We start from the raw sequence: 20,583 nt of genomic DNA, 5'->3' as shown, positions 1-20,583 counted from the left end.
CTGCAACGACTCACCAAATCTCGTGTGCGCTCCCGCACCGCGGGAACTAGTCGCGCGCCTCTCCTCTTCCAGCCCCGCCCGCTGCGCTTTGCGCGCATGCGCACCGCGCAGTCTCCGGCGGTCGCGCCTCTAGCTGCCCTGGTTACCGTTGGTGTTTGCGAATTCTCTGCAGCGCCTTCTTCTGCGACCAGCGCCTCGGGACTCCCGCGGCGGTTCGACACGCGCACGCCCGCGTCACGTGGGCCGAAGCTCCCTCACCGGCGCTAGCTGGTGGCTAAGGCGGGAGGAAGGAGCAGTGGCCACCGGTCGCCCTCCCATTCTGCGCCCCAAGGCCGGCGTGCATATAAAAAAATGGCGAAATGGGGGTAGCCGTCACCGACCCTGAAACGATGGGATGCGCAGGTGGGACGGTTGTTGGAACCCCCTGACGTGGGCGCAGGGGCTGTTCTCGGAGATTTGTCCTGGCGACCTCGAGCCGACACTTAATAGGGCAGACCACGGACTCCGCGGGTCGCCGAGGGCTCCGCCGAGAGCCGGAGGCAATGGATGAACAGAGTGTGGAGGTGAGATGCGGCGTGGAGGGTGGTGGTTAAGTCTCCCCCCGCCAGCCAGGAAACGTGCTTTTTTTTTTTCTTTTTTCTTTTTTTTTTTTTTTTAACTCGGGGCGGCTTGCCCTCGCCCTGTCTCTGTGAAGGACCCCCCCACCCCCAATCCAGTCGTTGCTGCCGGGAAGAGGGCTGACCCGGTGCTTGTTCTGCAGCCCTCCGGGTACTTGTACACAGACGGTTCTGAGTCAGGTGCTCCATGTTCTGGCGTTTTCGGGATGTCTTGGCACCTGTACTCATCCTATCCGGTATTTGCAAACTACTGCCTTTGCAGAGCAAAACTGCAAATTCATCAGACGGACGTGCCCTGGGCAGGAGAGCTCATCGAGATCCGGATTGAATGGATAATCGTCTTTACCTCTCAGCGTTGCAGTTCGCATGCTTCTGTCCCTCCAAGAGTGAATGAAGATATATGTGGAGGCAGAGAAATATATATTTGTCTACCTAGATAGACAGATATATGTGTGTATACATATTTATATCTATATATATCTATATGGAAGCTACGGTCCACTATATATATATTTATATATGGTATATATAGGTACAGTGGTCCGTAGTTTCCGTGACAAATTGTTCTTTTACTTTTCTAGATACAGGATCTCGCTGTGTGTCCCAGGCTGGCCTGGAACTCGCGATCCTCTTGCCTCAGCCTCCTGAGTGCTGGGATTACAGATGTGTACCACCACTCCAGGCAGAACATGCTATTCTTTTTATATCTGACTCTTGTAAGACGATTTCACATAGTTGAGTTATTTCCATAAAGGCTAGAAACAGCAAAAAAGAAATTGTTTGTTGGACGTAATTATGTAATGGCTTAAAATTTGAACCTTTTGGTAAGGGATAACTGTGTTACTGAGCACTGTCCTTGAAACTAATTCACCCAGTGGTCTTATTTTTTTATTTTATTTTTTTTTATCTTTTCTTTTTTGGTGCTGGGATCGAACCCAGGGCCTCACGCATGCTAGGCAAGCGCTGTACCACCGAGCTACATCCCAGCCCTCCAGTGGTCTTATTATCTATCCCCACAGCTAGTTAAGAGTCTGTCACTCACAGTCTCTGGCCCTGCAGTCATGATTAGACATATGAGTAATTTTCTCAATTTCTCATGTGAGAGTATTTTTTTAATTTCCTTTATTCATATGTACATACAATGATTGGATCATTACTCCCCCCTTCACCCCGCCCCCTCCCTCCTTTGCCCCCCAAATGTGAGAGTCTTTAAACTTAGTTTGAGGGGGAGTTAATTCTTCTGTAATGAAGTAAAATGTCAGTACTGTAAAAATAAACTCAAAACGTATAATGGCGGTACATTTTAATTTTATGTGTTTTCTTGTTTTAACTTGTGAATTACTCTTTTTTTTTTGAGACGGGTCTCACTATGAAGGCCAGGCTGTCCTGGAACTCCAGATTCTCCTGCCCCAGCTTCTCTAGTGGTGGAATTACAGAAATGTACCATTATGCTTAGTTTGCCAATTACTTTCTAAATGGATTCAACTGAGGCTTGCAAAGATAACACTGTTTCTTCTATTTATAAATTAATGTTTTCACATTAGCATATATTAATTGCACAAAAGAATTGGTGTCATTATTATATTTGCAATTTTTTTTTTGTTCCTCACAAGGCATCATAGAGCTGCCACGGAAATTTTCAGTAATGGTAGACTCTCAGGTTTAAAAAGTAGCTAGTTGGTTGCATCATTCTTTTTTTTTTTTTTAATTTATATATTCATATATGCATACATTGTTCGGGCCATTTCTCCCCTGGCCCCTCCCTCTCTCCCCCACCCCCCTAGCTTCCAGGCAGAACCTGTTCTGCCCTTTTCTCTAATTTTGTTGAAGAGTAGACTTAAGCAATAATAAGAAAGACATAGTGTTTTTGCTAGTTGAGAAGCTCAGATTTCTGATTTTGAATTAGTTTCTCTCTGGACCAAAATACACTACTATTAGAATACATAAGTTTTTAAAACTTTATTTTCCTTTTAATTATAAAAGTAGTTTATCTCCTTTGGGGAAATTGCAGAAAAAGTGAAAAGTTCATATTCATTCATATAGTTTGCCTTTATTTCTTCCTGTTATACAGCCTTAGCATTTTTCTGTATCATTAAATCAAGAAGTATTTCTAGTGACTGTGTCATATTCTGTGTACTTGCCATAACTTAATTAATATTTGGATATTTTATGTCTAGCCAGACATGTGGCCAGATTCTTGCCATTATTATTGATTCAGTGAAAATATTTGTGCATAAAATCTATATTTGCATTTCATATCTTCCTTATAATAGAATCATTGCCAAGCTTAGGGGAAAAATGGGACCCTGGGCTTTGACTAGTTAAATCCTGATAGAAAAACTGAGATGTTACCATCTTAAAATAAATGTAAATACTGAGTGAATTATCTTCCTCCCCCCTTCACCATTTTCAACTCAGGGCTTCACACTTTCAAAGCAGGTACTCTACCGCTTGAGCCACATCTCCAGCCCATTTATTATCATGCCTTTTATTCTTGATTTAGCAGTCTAGTCTGGGAAACTTAACGATATTTTACTATTTTCAGAGCATTGCTGAAGTTTTCCGATGTTTCATTTGTATGGAGAAATTGCGGGATGCTCGCTTGTGTCCTCATTGTTCCAAGCTTTGTTGTTTTAGCTGTATTAGGGTAAGTTGTGTTTCTTTTTACATACATTTAGTTTATATTTGCTATATTACAAGTAGTAACCATTTTGTGCCCTTTGGAAAAATGTCTCTTTTTGTATTGCCTAATACTGTGGAGAGTAATAAACAGTGATAACTGCCATGAAATGTATTGAAGATAGCTCGGTGCCTCTGGAAACAGCTCACTGTAATTTTAATATACTTACATTATTAGATTCACTACACCTTTAACAAATTGCCTGTATTGTGCCTGAGGTTGAGGATACTAAGATAAATGACAAAGCGCTTTCCTTGAATGGCGTTTACTGTTTATATTGAAAAATGTGTGGTATCATAAAGAGGAACTAAAAATGCTGGGTTCAGAAAAGGGAGAGTTTATATGTGTTTGGTGGGTAGATAGAAAAAAAGTGGGCAATGGGTTCAGAAAGAAAAAAGAAAATCCTATAATGGCATATTACATGAGAGAGTAGAGGTGAATGTAATCTATTGGCTTTAGAACTTGAATCTAAGTAAACATCTTGAACAAAGTTATAAGGATGCCCAAGATTTGAAACAGAAGAATTTGTTTGGGTTGTGTGTGGGGGTCCAATAGTATATCTGAGGAGCACAGTTGAAAACTCCCTGGTCACATTACTCTGAGAGAATTTCCTTTACTGAGGAAATCAAAGCCATCTAATGTGTTCTTCACCTCAGAATTTGCTTACTTATTTTTGCCTAAGGAAGGCATATGTCCTTTTGTCAAGAGTAATGTCTATTAACAGTTAAATAATTGCCTTCTAGTCACAGAGCTAGCAAATGGTGGAGTTGGAATTGAACTCTGTAAGTCTGACTCTAGAGCCTGTATTCTTTGCTACTACACCATGTTCAGAAGCCGTAGATTACATATGGTGTTAGTTCTCACTCTGATAAAAGGAGAGACTTAATCTTTCTTAGCCTTGTTTCCTCAGCTATAGAATTCAGATAATAAAATCTACATCCCAGGGTGGTTAGGCATTAAATGAAATAAGTTAAAGAGTAATTCAGAAATTATATATCACTATAAAGTGTTTATAAAGTATTATAAAATCATAAAGTGTTATATTATTCTAGTTGTTAAAATATCAACCAACACACACAACATGTATCTACATTTTATAAATGATGGAACTGAAGCTAGAGAGATTAATTGGCCTCCATCACTATAGTTAATTAATTGGAAGAGTCTAGATCTGGACTTAGTTCTTGTAATTGAAGGTCCTGTATGCTTTTCACCTCTAGTTATTATCTTGTACCTTTTTCCGGGGGCCGGGGTTGGGGGACTGTACTGGGTTTTGAACTCACACTTGCTAGATAGGCACTCTTCCTTTTTCAAGTTGAAGAAGTTACCTTCTTTTCCACTTACTGTTTTTACCATAAAAGGACAGTAGATTTTGTTAGATGCCTTCTGTGTATCAATAAAGATGATTTTGTGGTTGCCTAGCAAGTATAAGGCCCTGAGTTCAATCCCAGTACTGCCAAAAAAAAAAAAAAAAAGCATGTTTTGTTTTCTTTCTTTATTCTATTATCATGATGTATTACATGGAATGATTTTTGTATGTTGAACTTCCCTGCATTCCAGGAATAAATCCTATTTGGTCATGGCGCATAAGCTTTTTAAATGTATTGTTGGATCCATTTTTGTAGGATTTTGTTGAAGATTTTTATAGCACAGTTTCTCTAATCAATGTCTTAAATTCAGTAGCAATAAATTTGTGTTTAAATTTTTCATTTAGTATTATGAATGAGGATGAGGATACATAGTGTCTGTTCTTTTTTTTCCTTTGGAATGGAGGGTCAGTACCAGGGTTTGAACTCAGGGCCTTACGCTTGCCAGGCAGGTATTCTACCACTTGAGCCACTCCGCCAGGCCTCTTTTGTGTTGTTTTTGAAATAGGGTCTGGAGAACTATTAACCTGGGCTAGCCTATAATTGCAATCCTCCTGGTCTCTGCTTCCTGAGTAACTGGGATTATAAGCCTGAGCCACTGGTGTCTGTTGAGCCTGTCCTCTTAATTGTAGTATCCCTGTGATTCCGATACTGAAGAAATAGAAGGAATTGGATAAATATAGTTAATTTCAAATGCAATACTGTACTCATAATACAAGGTTGTGTGTGGTTTTATTTTTGTTTTGAAGGTCTTGTTATGTAGCCCAGGCTGGTCTTGAATTTGCTATCCTTCTGCTTCTGTTTCTGTCTCCTCAATGTCTTTTTTTTGGAGACTTTCCCAGGCTACCTTGAATTTGCGATCCTTCTGCTTCATTCTCCCAAGTATCTGGGATCACAGGTGTGTATCAACTCCCCTGACTACAATAAGATTTTAAATGATTGCTGTTTCTTTTTTTTTGGTGATACTAGGGCTTGAACTCCTCCTCATGCTTGCTAGGCAGGTGTTCCACCACTTGAGCCACATCACCTGCCCTTGATGGCTGCTTTTTCTGTTACAAAGATGATATATTTAAAAAAAAACAGGAAACAACAACAAAACCCCACCATCTTTTTGTTTGATCTTCTGTTATACTGAGTAACCTTATTTATCATCTGATTATTCTGTATTCTAGAGAATTCATATACATGGTTGTTAAGGTAATTAATTACTTATGTAAGTGTTTGGAAATGAGCAAAGGAACTGCTCTTCCTCTTTGAGATAGACATACCAGGAGGAGGGAACTTTTGTTGCAGTTATAAAATGATTGTGCGAGTCTATTTAACACATATTTGTTATGGATATGTAGTGTACCTCAAATTGTACTTACAGTACATGAGAAACTTTGTTTCATAAAGCATAAGAAAGACCTTCATGATCTGCCTCCTGGTCCCTGCAGTTTTGAATCATTTGAAATAAAATTCCTTTGTTAGTGAATATCCTTGTAATTCCTGCCTAATGATTTCTGTTACAGCTAATGAATGAATTAGATGAATTTTTTTCCCCCACACCATTTCTTTGTAGCTTCACCTTCCATTTACTCTTCAACCCATTCTAACTTGGCTTTGATTTCCTCTACCCTATTCATATGGTTTTGCAAGGTCATAAATTCAGTTTTGCTAAACCCTGTGAACACTTTTTTAAATTGTTCCTTCTTAGAGCTTTCAGTACAAATGACTATCTTTCTTGAAATATTTTCTCATTTGCCTTTTTGGACAATCATCCCTTCAGTTTCCTATTACAGCTTTCTCTACTTACCTGAAAATGTTGGAGTGCCAGAGCTAAGATCTTTTTTTTATATAGCTATGTTATCTCATGATCTTATGGCTCTAAATACTACCACTATACTCATAATTCCCAAATTTATCTTTTGAGGGGGTCTTTTTTTTGGGGGGGAGGTTTTTTGATAGTACTGGGGTTGAACTCAGTGCCTCATGCTTGCTAGGCCGGCACTCTACCACTTGAGCCACACCTCCAGCCCCCCCAAATTTATCTTTTGAGCCCTGCCTTCTCCCCTGCCTGCCTCTAGCATACAGCTGGCTAATTTGGATTTATTATAGGCATCTTAAACATCTTGTAGGGATCCAGTTTGACCTGACTGCAACCATCTTGAGTTGTAATTGCCATGATTGCACGTGATTAACCCTTTCTCCCCCTGCCCATAATTTCTCAGCATACTGTGAATAAACAAGACCATTAGAGTAGTACATGGAACTTTATGACCAGTCTTTGATACTGTTTGCACCAGAAATTGCCTGAAGTCCTTGATGTTAGCTTGAAATAAACCAGATATATTCTAGCTTGGTAAAAATCACTTTTGTCATGACCACTACGAAAGCTTCCTCTCTCTGACCCAATTCATGGGGATCCACTGGTCTTGGTGTAACTCTTGATCAAGCTTTTGTCAGTAAGTCCTCAGTAAATTGTATTTTGTTCAGTCCTGCATTTGTCTGTCACTTTCTTCTCTGTTATGCCTTCTACCTACAGTGGCTAGTTCTTTTATACTAGATTTTTCTATAAGCAATGTTTTGATTTACCATCATACATCATTTTTATCTTGAACCTACTTTTTTCCCAAAAACTGAGGAATTTTTTTGTTCTCACTTCTGGTAGTATGAACAATAAATGTTAGCACCTGTTTTTTTAAAATAGATTATTTTATATACTTAGTATATACTAGCTGTTTCTTTCTAAACCTTTGAGCAGTTTGCAGGGTAGGGATGTTAATTCTCTCCTGCACGTGAGAAAACAATCTGTTGTCCAGTGTCACATAGTAAGTGCCAGAGCTAAGAATCAGACTCAGATCTGAATACTTCTAAAGCTTGTGACTCTTCTGTTTTATAAAGGAGAAGAATTAATTCCTTTCTGAGGGAAGGGGGTCTAAAGATGCTCCTTACCTATCAATGTGGTGTCATTGGTTCTTACTTTTGGTTTTGGTTTAGGAGAAACATTGTTTTTCCCAAAGTGTTAAAACTGCCATATTAAGTTTACTGTGATGGGCTGGCAGAGTGGCTCAAGTGGTGGAGTTCCTGCCTGGCAAGAGCAAGGCCCTGAAATGAGCCCAAGTACCTCCCTCTCCTGCCCGAAATTAGGTAAAAATGCTACAAATATACAGGAATGGAAAGCTTACTCTATCCTGGGATAGGCAAGAAAGTTTCATGGAATAATCAAAGGAAATTTCTATGGGACAGATGTGAAGGGACTATATAAACAAGTATACAACTATTATGCCAAGTGTGGTATATATTGCAGTACATAGCCTATTTTGACTGGGAGGGAGGGGCATATTAAAAAATATGATTTGGTAACTCCTATTATGGTCCCAACCTTTTTATTTTTTGCATTGCTGAGGACTGAACCCAGGGTTTCCCACTTGCTAAGGAAGCGAAGTCTCACTTGAGCTATGCCCTAGCCCTTTTGTTTTTGAGATATGGTGGTGTTAACTTTGTCTTGATTGGCCTGGAACTCATAATCCTTTTGGTTCTGCCTCCATAATATCTGGGGTTACAGGTGTGTACCACCATATCTGACTAATCTCAACCTTTAATGAGTTTCTAATCTGGCAGTGTAGGGGAGACCAACAAATCATAATAAAAAGTATGAACATAAAGAAGGGGGAAATAAGGTTTGTTGTGGGAGAACATGGCAGTGGTATTTAAAATAGTCTGAAGAGGTCAGGTGCTGTTACTCACATCTGTAATCCTAGCTACTTGAGAGGCAGAGATTGGGAGAATTACTGTTCTAGGCCAGCTTGGGAAATAGACCCCATCTCAACCAATAGCCAGTTGTGGTACTGAAGGAGGCATAAATAGGGAGGGTCATCATCCAAGGCCTGCCTGAAGTAAAAAAAAAAAAAGACCCTATCCAAAAAGTGACTAAACAAAAAAAGGGCTGGTCCCTAGTACTGCCAAAAAAGAAAAAAATTGTTAATAAGTATCCTGGTCAGAGCTAGGAAACATTTCAAGGCTTAATGTTGCTGGGTCATAGGGTGAGGCTGAAGAGGCTGGACAATTCTTGAGGGTAAATACAGGAAGACACAATTCAACAGAAAAATGGCATGGTCAGAGCAGTGTTTTGGAGGAAACCTTACCCAAGTCTCAATTTCACCCGAAGAAATAACTGCTCAAGGATATGAAAAATGAAGTAATTTTTTTTCCATTTGCTCCCTTTTTTCTTCCATCTTTATTTTCTTTGCTGTGAAGTAACTTGTTTGTCATCTTGAGTGTTTTATTGTCCTTTAAGGTTTTCTTAGAAATTTCATTTCGAATTATTTGAGTTCACATAAAGTTCATCTTCTTTCAGAGTAGTTGAATGGGATAGGCAGAAATAATGTAACTGTGCTTATATAGGATTAATTATTTACCTCAGACCGTATTTGTCAGATATTAAAACAAAGTGAAACTTTTAACCCCAACTATTTTCAGAAACTTACTCAGAAAATCTTGGTATATCTTTTGTATATGGTATAAAACTATTCCTAATCTAGCAGTTACTTATTTAAATGATTAAATTAATAAAATTTGGGATTTTGCAGAAACAATTACTTTCTTCTAAAACCTTGGTATAATTATGAGGAAACCAGAGTTCCTAGATGTTTACTTTTAACACTTAGAAAAAGTTGTTATATTTTTTAATTCATATTTTAAGTCTAATTTATATGTTCAAAATGTATATGCCTTAGAATTAGTTTGCTTTTCAAAAGATAAATTTAGTAGTATCTTAAACTCAGGGGTTTTGTAGTAGGTTAGTTAGAAGTAAATGATTACTATGGTTTATTTTATTTTTTAATCATTGTGCTGGGTGGGGGTACATTGTAGAATTTACAAAAGATCTTACAATATGTTAAATATATCGTACTTGAACTCACCCCCTCCACCATTTGCCTTTATCCCCCTCTCTGCTATGGTTTATTTTTGAGGATGAGGTGACAGTAACATTATTTTTGTGAAGATTACATCATCTTTGTGAGTCCTAGAGTCACTTCCTACCTGATGGAAGAGTAGCCTCTTAACCATTTTGGGATAAGTTCTGTCCCCTCTCTTTTTTAAAAATTTTTTTTTTTTTTTTCACATGAAAGTTCTGTCCCTTTGAAAGTTTGTTTCTGTCATGATGGTAATGATAGGGAGATAATAAATTGCCTATTATTTAAGTATTTCTGAAATAAATTTAGGCATTAGAGAATTAAACTCATTATATTTGATTATAAATACTACATGTATACAAATTAGTGGTGTTTTTACAATCAAAATCTAATTTTTTTACCTCCTTAGCGCTGGCTGACCGAGCAGAGAGCTCAGTGTCCTCATTGCCGGTAAGTGTTTTTGCTACAATTATTTGTGTATTCGGAAGATGGTAAGGCTGTGGGGTCAGAGTGTGTAATAGGATTCATTAAGACAAAATTTTTCTCTGATTTTCCATATTTCTGTGTGAATATGGTTGAATAGAAAATAAACAGTGGGTCTATAAAAAGAAACGCAGACTAGTTTTCATGACTTAGATTTATGTAGGATGCATTAGGTTGTATGATATTGTACCCTTGCTGCCTCTATTACAGTCGTTGTGTAGCTTCTTAGCTTATCTTTTAAACAAAAATGTTTTTTAAAAAAAAAAATTTAAAAATTTTTAAACAAAAATGTTAATGTTTCAGACTTAAAAATCCCAGTAGTAGAGATAAATATTAAGGGCTATGGATTCTAATACTTCCTTTCCTATCCTTTTAAAAAAAATAACACTTTGAGAAGAAATTGTTTGACATGTTGTCTGTTCTTTTTCTTCTCATTTTTTAATGCATATTCTGATGTGTGTACTTACATGCTTTTTCTTAAATCCACTCAAGATGTAAAATGGTTTTATAATTTGCTTGTTCATGTGAATATGGTGGTGTCTCTCCTTGATGTATTTATGCATATGTCATTTAAAAAATAAGTTTGAGCCAGGTGCCAGTGGCTCATGCCTATAATCCTAGCTAATTAAGATCAGTAGGATCTCAATTCAAAGCCAGCTCCAGGCAAATAGTTCGAAAGACCCTATCTCAAAAAATCCCATCACAAAAGACTGGTGGAGTGGCTCTATGTGTAGCGCCTGAGTTCAAACCGCAGTACTGCAAAAAAAAGTTGCATAATAATTCTTTGTAAGTATACCTTGATTTATTTATGCCCATATTGAGAGACATTTCAGTTGTTTCCATTTTTGGTTATTTCAAATAATGATACCAGAGTGCATATTTTGCCCGTTTTTCTTCTTTATTTACTTTTCTCACGCTAGCTTGTGAAAAGACCAGCGCTATTAAATAGTGTCTTCCATTGATGGAGATGTCCTAGGTTCTACACAATCCGATATGCTAGCTACTTGACACATACGGCTTTTGAGCATTTGATATGTAGCTAGTGTAACTGTTTTGTGTTTTTTTGAGAGAAGATCTCCCTGTGAGCCTCTTCGTTCGGCCTCCAATGTGCTGGGATTACAAGCATGAACTACCATGCTTGAAATTTTATTTTTTTCAAAATTATAATTAAAGTATTTATGTGGTTAGTGGGTATCATGTTTATTGTTGTCTTGGTGGATTGAACCCAGGGCTTTTACACATGCTAAACATGCATTCCACCACTGAGCTATATGCATAGCCTTGTGGCTATCTTTTTAGACTTCAGAGCTTTAGACAAAGGTATTGAAAATTTAATGTGTAATCTGAATTGTCAGTATTTTTGTTGAGGTTGTTGAGTTAGAAGGTTTCTTTTGTTGTTGCTTTTGGTAAATGATCTACTAATATGATGAATATGTTTGTTAAAAATTGCAAAGATTGCAAAAGATACTTTCATTGTATCTTTGTGGGTTTTTTTTGAGACAAGGTCTCATGTAGTCTGGGCTGGCCTTAAACTTGAGTGATGGAATTTCAGGTGTGCTCAGCCATGCCTGGCTTTGTTTTTTTGTTTTTTTGTTTTTTTTTAAGACAAAGTCTCACTATGTAGCCAAGATTGGCCTTGAATTTGTGATCCTCATGCTTAGACTCTGGATTGCTGGGATCACAGTGTGGGCCACTGTGTCTGGCTTTTGTTAATATTTTAATAATGTTGTGATATGAATATTATTATGAGATCTATTTTGAGGAACATGTTTGTTTTCACAAATCTCAAATTTCTAAAGTAGAATATGTGTATGAATTTTCCTTCCAGTGCTCCACTGCAGCTACGAGAGCTAGTAAATTGTCGTTGGGCAGAAGAAGTAACACAACAGCTTGATACTCTTCAACTCTGCAGTCTCACCAAACATGAAGAAAATGAAAAGGACAAGTACATCATTTTTTTTGTTATTCAGTGTTTAATAGATTTTTGCCATGTGCGATTTAATGACACACTCTATACCCATAAACAAACACATATACATAAACATTGTGTGAGAGTGGGGCTGGGAATTGAACCCAGAGTCTCATGTATGTGAAGGCTGTACTCTGCCACTGAGCTAATCCCCCAGCACTAATGGTACTGTATTGATAGTTAGTTCTCTTTTGATAATTTATAAATGAGGAAGTTAATGGTCCTTAAGTTTTTAATTCTTTCATTTGACTGGTGCTTCTGCTGCTTAATGTATAAAATGAGTCATTCTTACTGCATTTAACATTTATTTTATGCCATTTATACACATACCAAGTACAGTGCTAGATTATGGGGATACAAAGGCAAATGTCTGCTGACCTGTTTAATAGGAGTACAATGATAATACAGTGTTAACTTAATGTTGGAGATTGCCATGGGAGCAGAATCTTTGTAGGACAAGAATTAATGAATGGTTTTATGTTACATGATTCAACAATTCTGACCGTATGTAGAGGGTTGCTATGAGGAGCAGATTAAGAGAGGAAAGACAAGTAATATGGCAGTGATCTGTTTATAGGTGAAGAACTACGTGGTAAATTGCTTGCAGTACTTTCCAGCGATAATAACTTGAGTCAGTATAGATTTCAAAAATGTTGAGTATATAAAAATAAAGTCATATCTTTTTCTGTAGATTTACAACATGTTAAAGCAAGAAGTTAAAACTTCAGGGTCATTAGGAAAAAACCTTTCCCTGTTCCTTTATATTTTGAGGAAATAGAACTGTAGAAATGAAAGAATCATTACATCTTAATTCATAATTAGAAATAAGACCAAGTGTTGTTTCTATTATTATTCTAGTTAAAGTAGACTCTTAAAGATTTCTGTTACTTCTAGCATTATGGAGGTAGCACCTAATAGAACGATTTAATCTTTCATTTTCTGTATAATAGTACATTTCCCTTAGGAGTTTTTTTCTTTGGGATGGTTGATACCAGTATTTGGAAACCCCCTTTTTGTTTGTCTTTTATTAGAGTCTCTCATAAAAGGAATTAGCTGAAGTTTGCTAATGTGACAATTTCTCTTTTTCTTTTCTCTCATAGTCTTTCTCTCTTCCTCTCTCTGTCTGTCTCTCCCTGGGATAGGGTCTTGCTGTGTAGGCCAAGCTGGCCTCAAACTCAGTTTTCCTTCCTCAGCCTCCTGCCAGCTCTAATTACAGGGTTTCGCTCCTGCACTACCATGTCCAACTTCTTTTTGAACCCCCCCTTTTTTTTTTTTTGTGGTACTGGGGTTTGAACTCAGGGCCTGGCACTCACTAGACAGGTGCTCTTCCACACAAGCCATGCCCCCCAGACTTTTTTACTTAGATTATTTTTGAATAGGCTCTCATTTTTATGTCTGGGCTGGCCTGGAGTGTGATTTTCCTATTTATGTTTTCCTTGTATCTGGGATGATAGGCACACACCACCTTACCTACCTTTAATTGATTGAGGTGGAATATTGCAAATTTTTCCCCTTGGACTGTCCTCAAACCACAGTTCTTTTTTCTCTGCCTCCTAAGTAGATAGGATTACAAGGGAAAGCCACTATGCCCTGCGTTCTTTTTTGCCTCTTTGATAACTGTTGATCTTCCTTGCTTTGCTGAAGGTGCATATAGATTCTTGATTAAGAATTGTGCTTGTATGTTTTCTACAGTGTAAAAGCTATATAAGCTTCCAGACAGTATCTAAAATGCTTTTTTAGCTTCCCGATGCTTACCACAGTCTTTGTTCTTATACTGACTGTATAGATAAAGAGGAAGAAAAGTAAACCTACCCCATTACACTTCAGCCCAGGCCCTGTGCTTGATCTGTATTGTGAATGAGAAGACATGGGGTGAGAAAATAAAATTCAATAAAATAAAATACTTTTATTTTACTTTTATTGATTTCTTATTTGGTATGGTATTTGGATTATTTATAATGAGAACTATAAAATGTAGAGCTGTTCAGGTGTTTTTTTCTGAGCTCAATATCTATCAGTCTATGTCTGTACTTTTCAAACAACAATGTAAATGGACTGAGGAGTGGCTCAAGTGGTCGAGTGCTTGCCCTGCAAGCATGAGGCCCGAATTCAAACCCCAGTACTGAAAAACACTAGTGGCTCATGCCTGTGATCCTTGCTATTCAGGAGGCAGAGATGAGGAGCATTTCAGTTCAAAGCCAGCCCAGGCAAAAAAAAAAAAAAGGGCTGATGGAGTGGGTCAAAGTGTAGAGCCTGAGTTCAAACCCAAGTACTGCAAAAAAAAAAAAAAAAAAGTGTCTGCTTTATAGGAGAGATAAAATGGGATTTTTAAAAAACATTTATAATTCTGATAAAAGTACACATGAGAAAATTTACCATCTTAACTATTTTTAGGTGTACAGCTCAGTATATTATGTTCACATTATTATGTAGCCATTCTCAGGACTTTTTAATCTTACAAAATTGAAACTTGTACTTACTAAACAACTCCTCATTCCCTCTTCCCACCAGCCCCTGGCAGCCACCATTGTATTTTCTGAGTTTGTTTTTCTTTTTGTTTGTGTACGAGTATGTGTTTTTTTTAATTATTTACTGTTTGTATGCTCTAAATTTGTCATATAAGTAAAATCATACAAAATTGAACATTTTGTGATTATTTCATAAAGAAAAGTCACAAAAGAACTTTCAGTTCTTTTGGACATATACCCAGAAGTGGAATTACTAGATAATATGGTAATTATATTTTTATTTTTTTTTCTTTTTTTGTGGTACTGGGATTGGACACAGAGCCTCACTCTTGCTATACAAGTACTCTACTACTTCAGTTTCATCCCCAGCCCTTCTGTATTTAGTTATTGAGACAAGGACTTGCTAACTTTCCCCAGGCTTGCCTTGAACTTGCAGTATGCCTTTTTCTACCTCCTAAGTAGCTGAAATTACAGGTGTGAGCCACAATTCCTGGCTTTTAATTTTTTTTTTTTTTTTTTAATGCTAAGGATCAAACTCAGGGCTCATGCTTGTTAGGCAAGTTCTCTATCTCCAACTCCTCTATTTTCAATTTTTTTTGGTCAGTATTGGGGTTTGAACTGGGCTTTGTACTTGCTAGACAGGCTTTCTACCACTTGAGCCACAGCTCCAACCCCTTTTTTTTTTTTAGCAGTCCTGGGATTTGAACTCAGGGCCTCATGCTTGTAGACAAGTGCTTTTACCACTTGAGCCACTCTACCACCCAGTCCTTCTAGTTTTAATTTTTAAGGAACCTCTGTATAATTTTTTTTTTGTGATACTGGGGTTTGCACTCAGGGCCTACACCTTGAGCCACGCTTCCAGTCCGTTTTTGTGATGGATTTTTTTGAGATAGGGTCTCACGACCTATTGGCCTGGGCTAGCTTGAACTGCCATTTTCCTGATCTCTGCCTCTTGAGTTGCTATGATTGTGGGCGTGAGCCACCTGCGTGCTGGCTCCTCCAAACCCCTTTTCTTTTTTTTTTTCATTTTTCTTTTATTATTCATATGTGTATACAAGGCTTGGTTTATTTCTCCCCCCTGCCCCCACCCCCTCCCTTTCCACCCACTCCACCCCCTCCCGCTCCCCCGCCTCAATACCCAGCAGAAACTATTTTGCCCTTATCTCTAATTTTGTTGTAGAGAGAGTATAAGCAATAATAGGAAGGAACAAGGGGTTTTGCTGGTTGAGATAAGGATAGCTATACAGGGCATAGCTATTGATTTCCTGTGCGTGGGTGTTACCTTCTAGGTTAATTCTTTTTGATCTCACCTTTTCTCTAGTTCCTGGTCCCCTTTTCCTATTGGCCTCAGTTGCTTTAAGGTATCTGCTTTAGTTTCTCTGCATTAAGGGCAACAAATGCTAGCTAGTTTTTTAGGTGTCTTACCTATCCTCACCCCTCTCTTGTGTGCTCTCGCTTTTATCATGTGCTCATAGTCCAATCCCCTTGTTGTCCAAACCCCTTTTCTATAGCGCTATTCCATTTTACAGTCCTATCCGTTGTGCACAAAGGTTCCAGTTTCTCCACCTGTTTCTAATACTTCTAGGTCTTGTAAGTTTTTTGTTTTGATAGCTGCCATCCTAGTGGATGTGAGGGTTGTTTTGTTTTTGTCTTTTGAGACAGGGTCTTGCTATGTAGTGAGTCTTGAACTCATGATTCTCCTGCCTCAGCCTCCTGAGTGCTGGGAGTAGAGGTATATACCACCACACCCCACCTGGGTCTCCCTTACAGGTGCGCATAACTATACCTTGACTTGATTGGGATTTTTATGCACAGAAACTTTTCATTTTGATGTAGCTCCTGAGCTTGTGCCTTGAGATATTGGTGTCATATCTAAGAAGTCACTGTCAAGTTTAGTGTCATGAAGTTTTTCCTCTTTGTGTTGGTTTGATCTGTTTTCAGTTCATTTTTATATATGATGTAAGTAAGGGTCTGTTTTAGTCTGCTGGGGGTGCCATAATAATATCACAGATTGAGTGGCTTGCACAATGAAAATTAGTTTTTTTTCACAGTTCTGGGGGCTGGAAGTCCAAGATAAATGTACTGGCAGGTTTGGTTTCTAGTGAGGTCTCTTGCCTTGACTTTTGAATGCCTACCCTCTTGTTCTGTCCTTACCTGACCTTTGCTGTGTATGCATTTGCTTCTGATACCTCTTCCTCTTATTTATAAGGACACTAGTCCTGTTGGATTTGAGTCCTTCTTTCCTCCCTTCTTCTCTCTTTCTCTCTTTTTCCATTTTTGAGACAGGGTCCTGCTGTATACTTCAGACTTTCCTCGAGCTTGCCATTCTCCTGCCTCAGCCTCCTGAGTGCCAGGATTATAGACCCATGCCCAGTCTGGGTCTCCCCTTTATTATCTCATATAAACTCAGTTGTCTTCTTAAGGACTGTATTCAAATACAGTCACATTTGAGGGTTAAAGCTTCAACATAGGAATTTGAGGTAACAATGCAGTCTGTAACAATTCAGCTTCATTGGTTTGCATGTAGCTGCTATCTGGTATAAGAGAAAACTCAAAATTGAGTGTTCATCTTTGATAAGGATCTGGAATTACTTTGTGTAATTATGTGTCTTGATTATTATCATTGGCCATGTGAAGGAAAAGCTTTTGTGTATTCACTCAGGTTTATGTATGTATTGACACATCAATCTGATTACTAAGCACTTGCCTAAAATTTAATAGTAGAATACCATTGTCTGTACTGATGCTGTGGAGTGGTACTATATTTGTCCTTTAATTAGAAAAGAATCTGCAATTTGCATGGGCTTGTAAAATTTATATTAATAAAAACAGTACTTCAAAAATTTTGTCCATATATAATTCTTTAGCTTAATTAAAAGAAGCCATGGAATACATTTTACGTAATACATGATTCTTTAAAATTGAGTGACCTATTTGCCCTACCTTATGAACATTTTAGATCATTATATTTCAGTTTTAATTTATAATAATTTATAACTGTATTTTCTTTTCATGATGTATAGATGTGAAAATCACCATGAGAAACTTAGTGTATTTTGCTGGACTTGTAAGAAGTGTATCTGCCATCAGTGTGCACTTTGGGGAGGAATGGTGAGCAGAACAAATTCAGTGTATTCTCTTTAGTTAGGTTCTAGAATGCATTGAAATCCTTGTTTGATTTGAATTAAAATAGTATCATTTTACTCTATAGAATGAAAATTAAAAAAAACTAAAATGCATCTGCTTTATGCATGCCTTATTAAAGATACTGCACCTTGTTATTCCAGAATAATCTCTTTGGGTGATAATATTTAATGTATGATATGTATCTCTTACATAAATAGTTTAACCTAAATCCTATAAAATGTACATTCATATGTAACTTTGTTTTTTTTTTTTTTTTCCTGGTGCCTGGGATGGAACCCATGGCCTTAGACATTCTAGGCCAATGCTTTCACCGTGAGCTACATCCCTAGCTCCATATTCATTTCTAAATGTTTCGTTACAAGATCATGCCTTTTCTTTGATTAGTCAGTTGATGTGGTATACTGGCCACAATTTCCAGTTTTGATTTTTTTAAAATGGATCAGGAACTTAGACACTTGTAAGATAGTCTTAGTGTAAATATCTAGATCTTACAATTTAGTAAGATCTTGTTTTTTAGTTTCATTTTTCTAATCTCATTCCAAAGCGTTTTTTTTGTTTTTTGTTTTGTGTTTTTGAGACAGTTTCTCAGTATTGTTGCATAGGCTATTCTAGAACTCCTGGTTTTAGCAATCCTGTTGCCTCAGCCTCCTCAGTAGGTTGGCCTTGAGCTGTTGGACCTCCTCCCTAATACTGGGATTACAAGTGTGCTGCTATACCTGGCTAAAAGCAGATTTATAAGGTAGCCTACCTTTATTATGTTCAAAGCATTCAAGTTTTCTAGAAGCAGCCTTTTATTTTATACTTATGTTCTATTATTTACTTACTATTCAGTTAAATAATTTACTTATAGTCAGTATAATTACACAAATGTTGATAATAAGCACAGGAGTTTTCTTTGTTTTGTTTTGTTTTGTTTTGCAGTGCATGGAATTGAAGTGAGGGCCTCTTGCATGCTAGGCAAAGTGTTCTACCACTGAGTTACATCCCCAGGTCAACACATTCAACTCTTAGTGGATAGACAACTAGAATTGAATATTAGTCATGAGAACTGATTGTTCCGTGGGTATCAGTGTTTCGTGGAGAGAATGGCAGGCCAACTTGATTGAGTAGATCTCAGTTCAGAAAGCTTTCTGTTCAAATTTAAGTACCAACTGCTGATTAGAAAAAAAAATAAAGTTCCCGTAATTTGATATTTAGATAAATTTTATTAGAGTTAGTAGGAATACTGTTTTCCATACTTTAAGGAAACATTTTCTATTGGAGATTATGGGAGTGCTTTGGCTAAATAAGACAATTTTGATAAAGTTTATCTGTTATAGGAGGTTTTCATATAATAGAAATCTATTTACCATTCACGTGTTACAAATTACATTACTAAAATTGGATAGGAAATTGTTTTTTGTGCCAAAAATTCTTTGAATATAACTGGATTTATGATACTAATTTGTTATCAGGCTTCTGTTTCTACACTAATTTGTTGTGGCATGAGAAATCAGTTAATTACTTTTGCTAATTATGTACATGGGGTTTCCTTCAAGAGTCTTTCTAATTTATTTCAAATGTGTGCAAGATGGGGATTTGGTGATGACTGTGACAGATGCCAAGCAAATGTTTACTTAAGTGATCTAATAAACTTTAGGAATATAGAGAGAGCTGATGAGAGTGCATAACTATGGAGCTGACTCTGAAAGCCTGAGCTAAGTTCCAAAGGATGAGTAGAAATTAAGAGTTGCTGAGATAGTGAGAAGATAAAGAATTACTTTTCCGTAAGAAGGAGTAACTTTGCAAAGGCATTATGGGAAAAAATATGCAAACATGGAAAAAGGCTAGTGTTGCTCAATAGAAAAATGGCTAATATGCTTGTGACAGATAATTTAGATTGAGGTTAAGGATTTCTTTTGTCTTTTTTTGGGAGTGTGGTGGTGCCGGGGATTGAACTCAGAGCTGTCACGTGCTAGACAAGCACTCTACCACTGATTACACCCTTATCTAGGATTTTGTTTTTTATAATGAATTAAGGTTTCTGGGTAAAAATGAACATTTTTGCTATGTCCGGTATTTAAAATCTTCAAGGAATTCTTACATGGGCCGAGTAAGTTTTTGCAAGCACTGGCTTTGATAAAGTAAAGGTAACTGAAAAAGATAAAATTCATTTGAAAATATTTGCCAGTTTATTATTGTCCATAGAGTATTATGAAGGAATGTAAATGCAATTGAGGTGTATAAAAATGTTCTAAAACTACTTTTATTAATTTAAATAGCATGGCGGCCATACCTTTAAACCTTTGGCAGAAATTTATGAGCAGCATGTTACTAAAGTGAATGAAGAGGTAGCCAAACTTCGTCGACGTCTCATGGAACTGATCAGCTTAGTTCAAGAAGTGGTAAGACTACTACTGCAACACCATTAACCTTTTTATATTCTATAAAACGTATATTATATTATAAATCATTAGGTTGAAAATTTGACAGGATGTATATATATAGTCTCAATAATTTCAAACTAACTGAGGAATTTGTATCCAAAGCTCTGATCTATAGAAAAGCAGTTGAAGCCATAGGGTTATCTTTTTTTTTTTTTTTTTTTGGTGGTACTGGGGCTTGAATTCAGAGCCTTCACTTTGAGCCACTCCACCAGCCCTATTTTTGTGAAGGGTTTTTCAAGATAGGGTCTTGTGAACTATTTGCCTGGGCTGACTTTGAACCGAGATCCTCCTGATCTCTGCCTCCAGAGTAGCTAGGATTATAGGCCTGAGCCACTGGCGCCAGGTGTGAGAATTACCTTTTATGTAGAATTAGAGAATCAATTCGTGAGTTAGAGAAGCCTACTTGTTAGAGTTGATAATTGACTTTATTTTAAATTTTCTTTTAAGCAGAGTCAATATTGGCTTGTCTAGTCATTAAGCTGTTCATTCTTTGGATCCCTAGCTTTTTGGAGATTTCTAATACCAGTG

The 20,583-nt window shown here is 37.3% G+C and overlaps 1 protein-coding gene and 1 non-coding gene across 9 annotated transcripts in view; both read left to right on the top strand.

Annotated features, from left to right (window-relative positions):
- Window positions 1–117: 117 nt before the first annotated feature.
- Trim37 (tripartite motif containing 37) overlaps window positions 118–20,583 on the top strand; it is a 204,267-nt gene continuing 183,801 nt past the window's right edge. For 4 of the 8 annotated variants that reach the window (XM_074046205.1, XM_074046204.1, XM_074046200.1 and 1 more), the window contains exons 1-6: window positions 119–563; window positions 3,163–3,264; window positions 9,972–10,012; window positions 11,874–11,990; window positions 17,506–17,593; window positions 19,891–20,013. In XM_074046205.1, coding sequence (XP_073902306.1) covers window positions 543–563; window positions 3,163–3,264; window positions 9,972–10,012; window positions 11,874–11,990; window positions 17,506–17,593; window positions 19,891–20,013 — 492 coding nt within the window. In that variant the 5' untranslated portion in view covers window positions 119–542. Of the gene's footprint in view, window positions 564–3,162; window positions 3,265–9,971; window positions 10,013–11,873; window positions 11,991–17,505; window positions 17,594–19,890; window positions 20,014–20,583 lie in introns of all 8 variants that reach the window. The other 4 variants (XM_074046206.1, XM_074046201.1, XM_074046207.1 and 1 more) reach the window with 2 other exon arrangements.
- On the top strand, window positions 13,753–13,885 carry LOC141414495 (small nucleolar RNA SNORA51). The gene has a single exon (XR_012439522.1). It is a non-coding gene; the product is annotated as a small nucleolar RNA SNORA51 (small nucleolar RNA).

Source organism: Castor canadensis, chromosome 11 (genome assembly GCF_047511655.1).
Source record: "Castor canadensis chromosome 11, mCasCan1.hap1v2, whole genome shotgun sequence".
Taxonomy (NCBI): Eukaryota; Metazoa; Chordata; class Mammalia; order Rodentia; family Castoridae; genus Castor; species Castor canadensis.
Note: the sequence above shows the minus strand (reverse complement) of the source record. Positions and strands in the feature narration are given on the sequence as shown.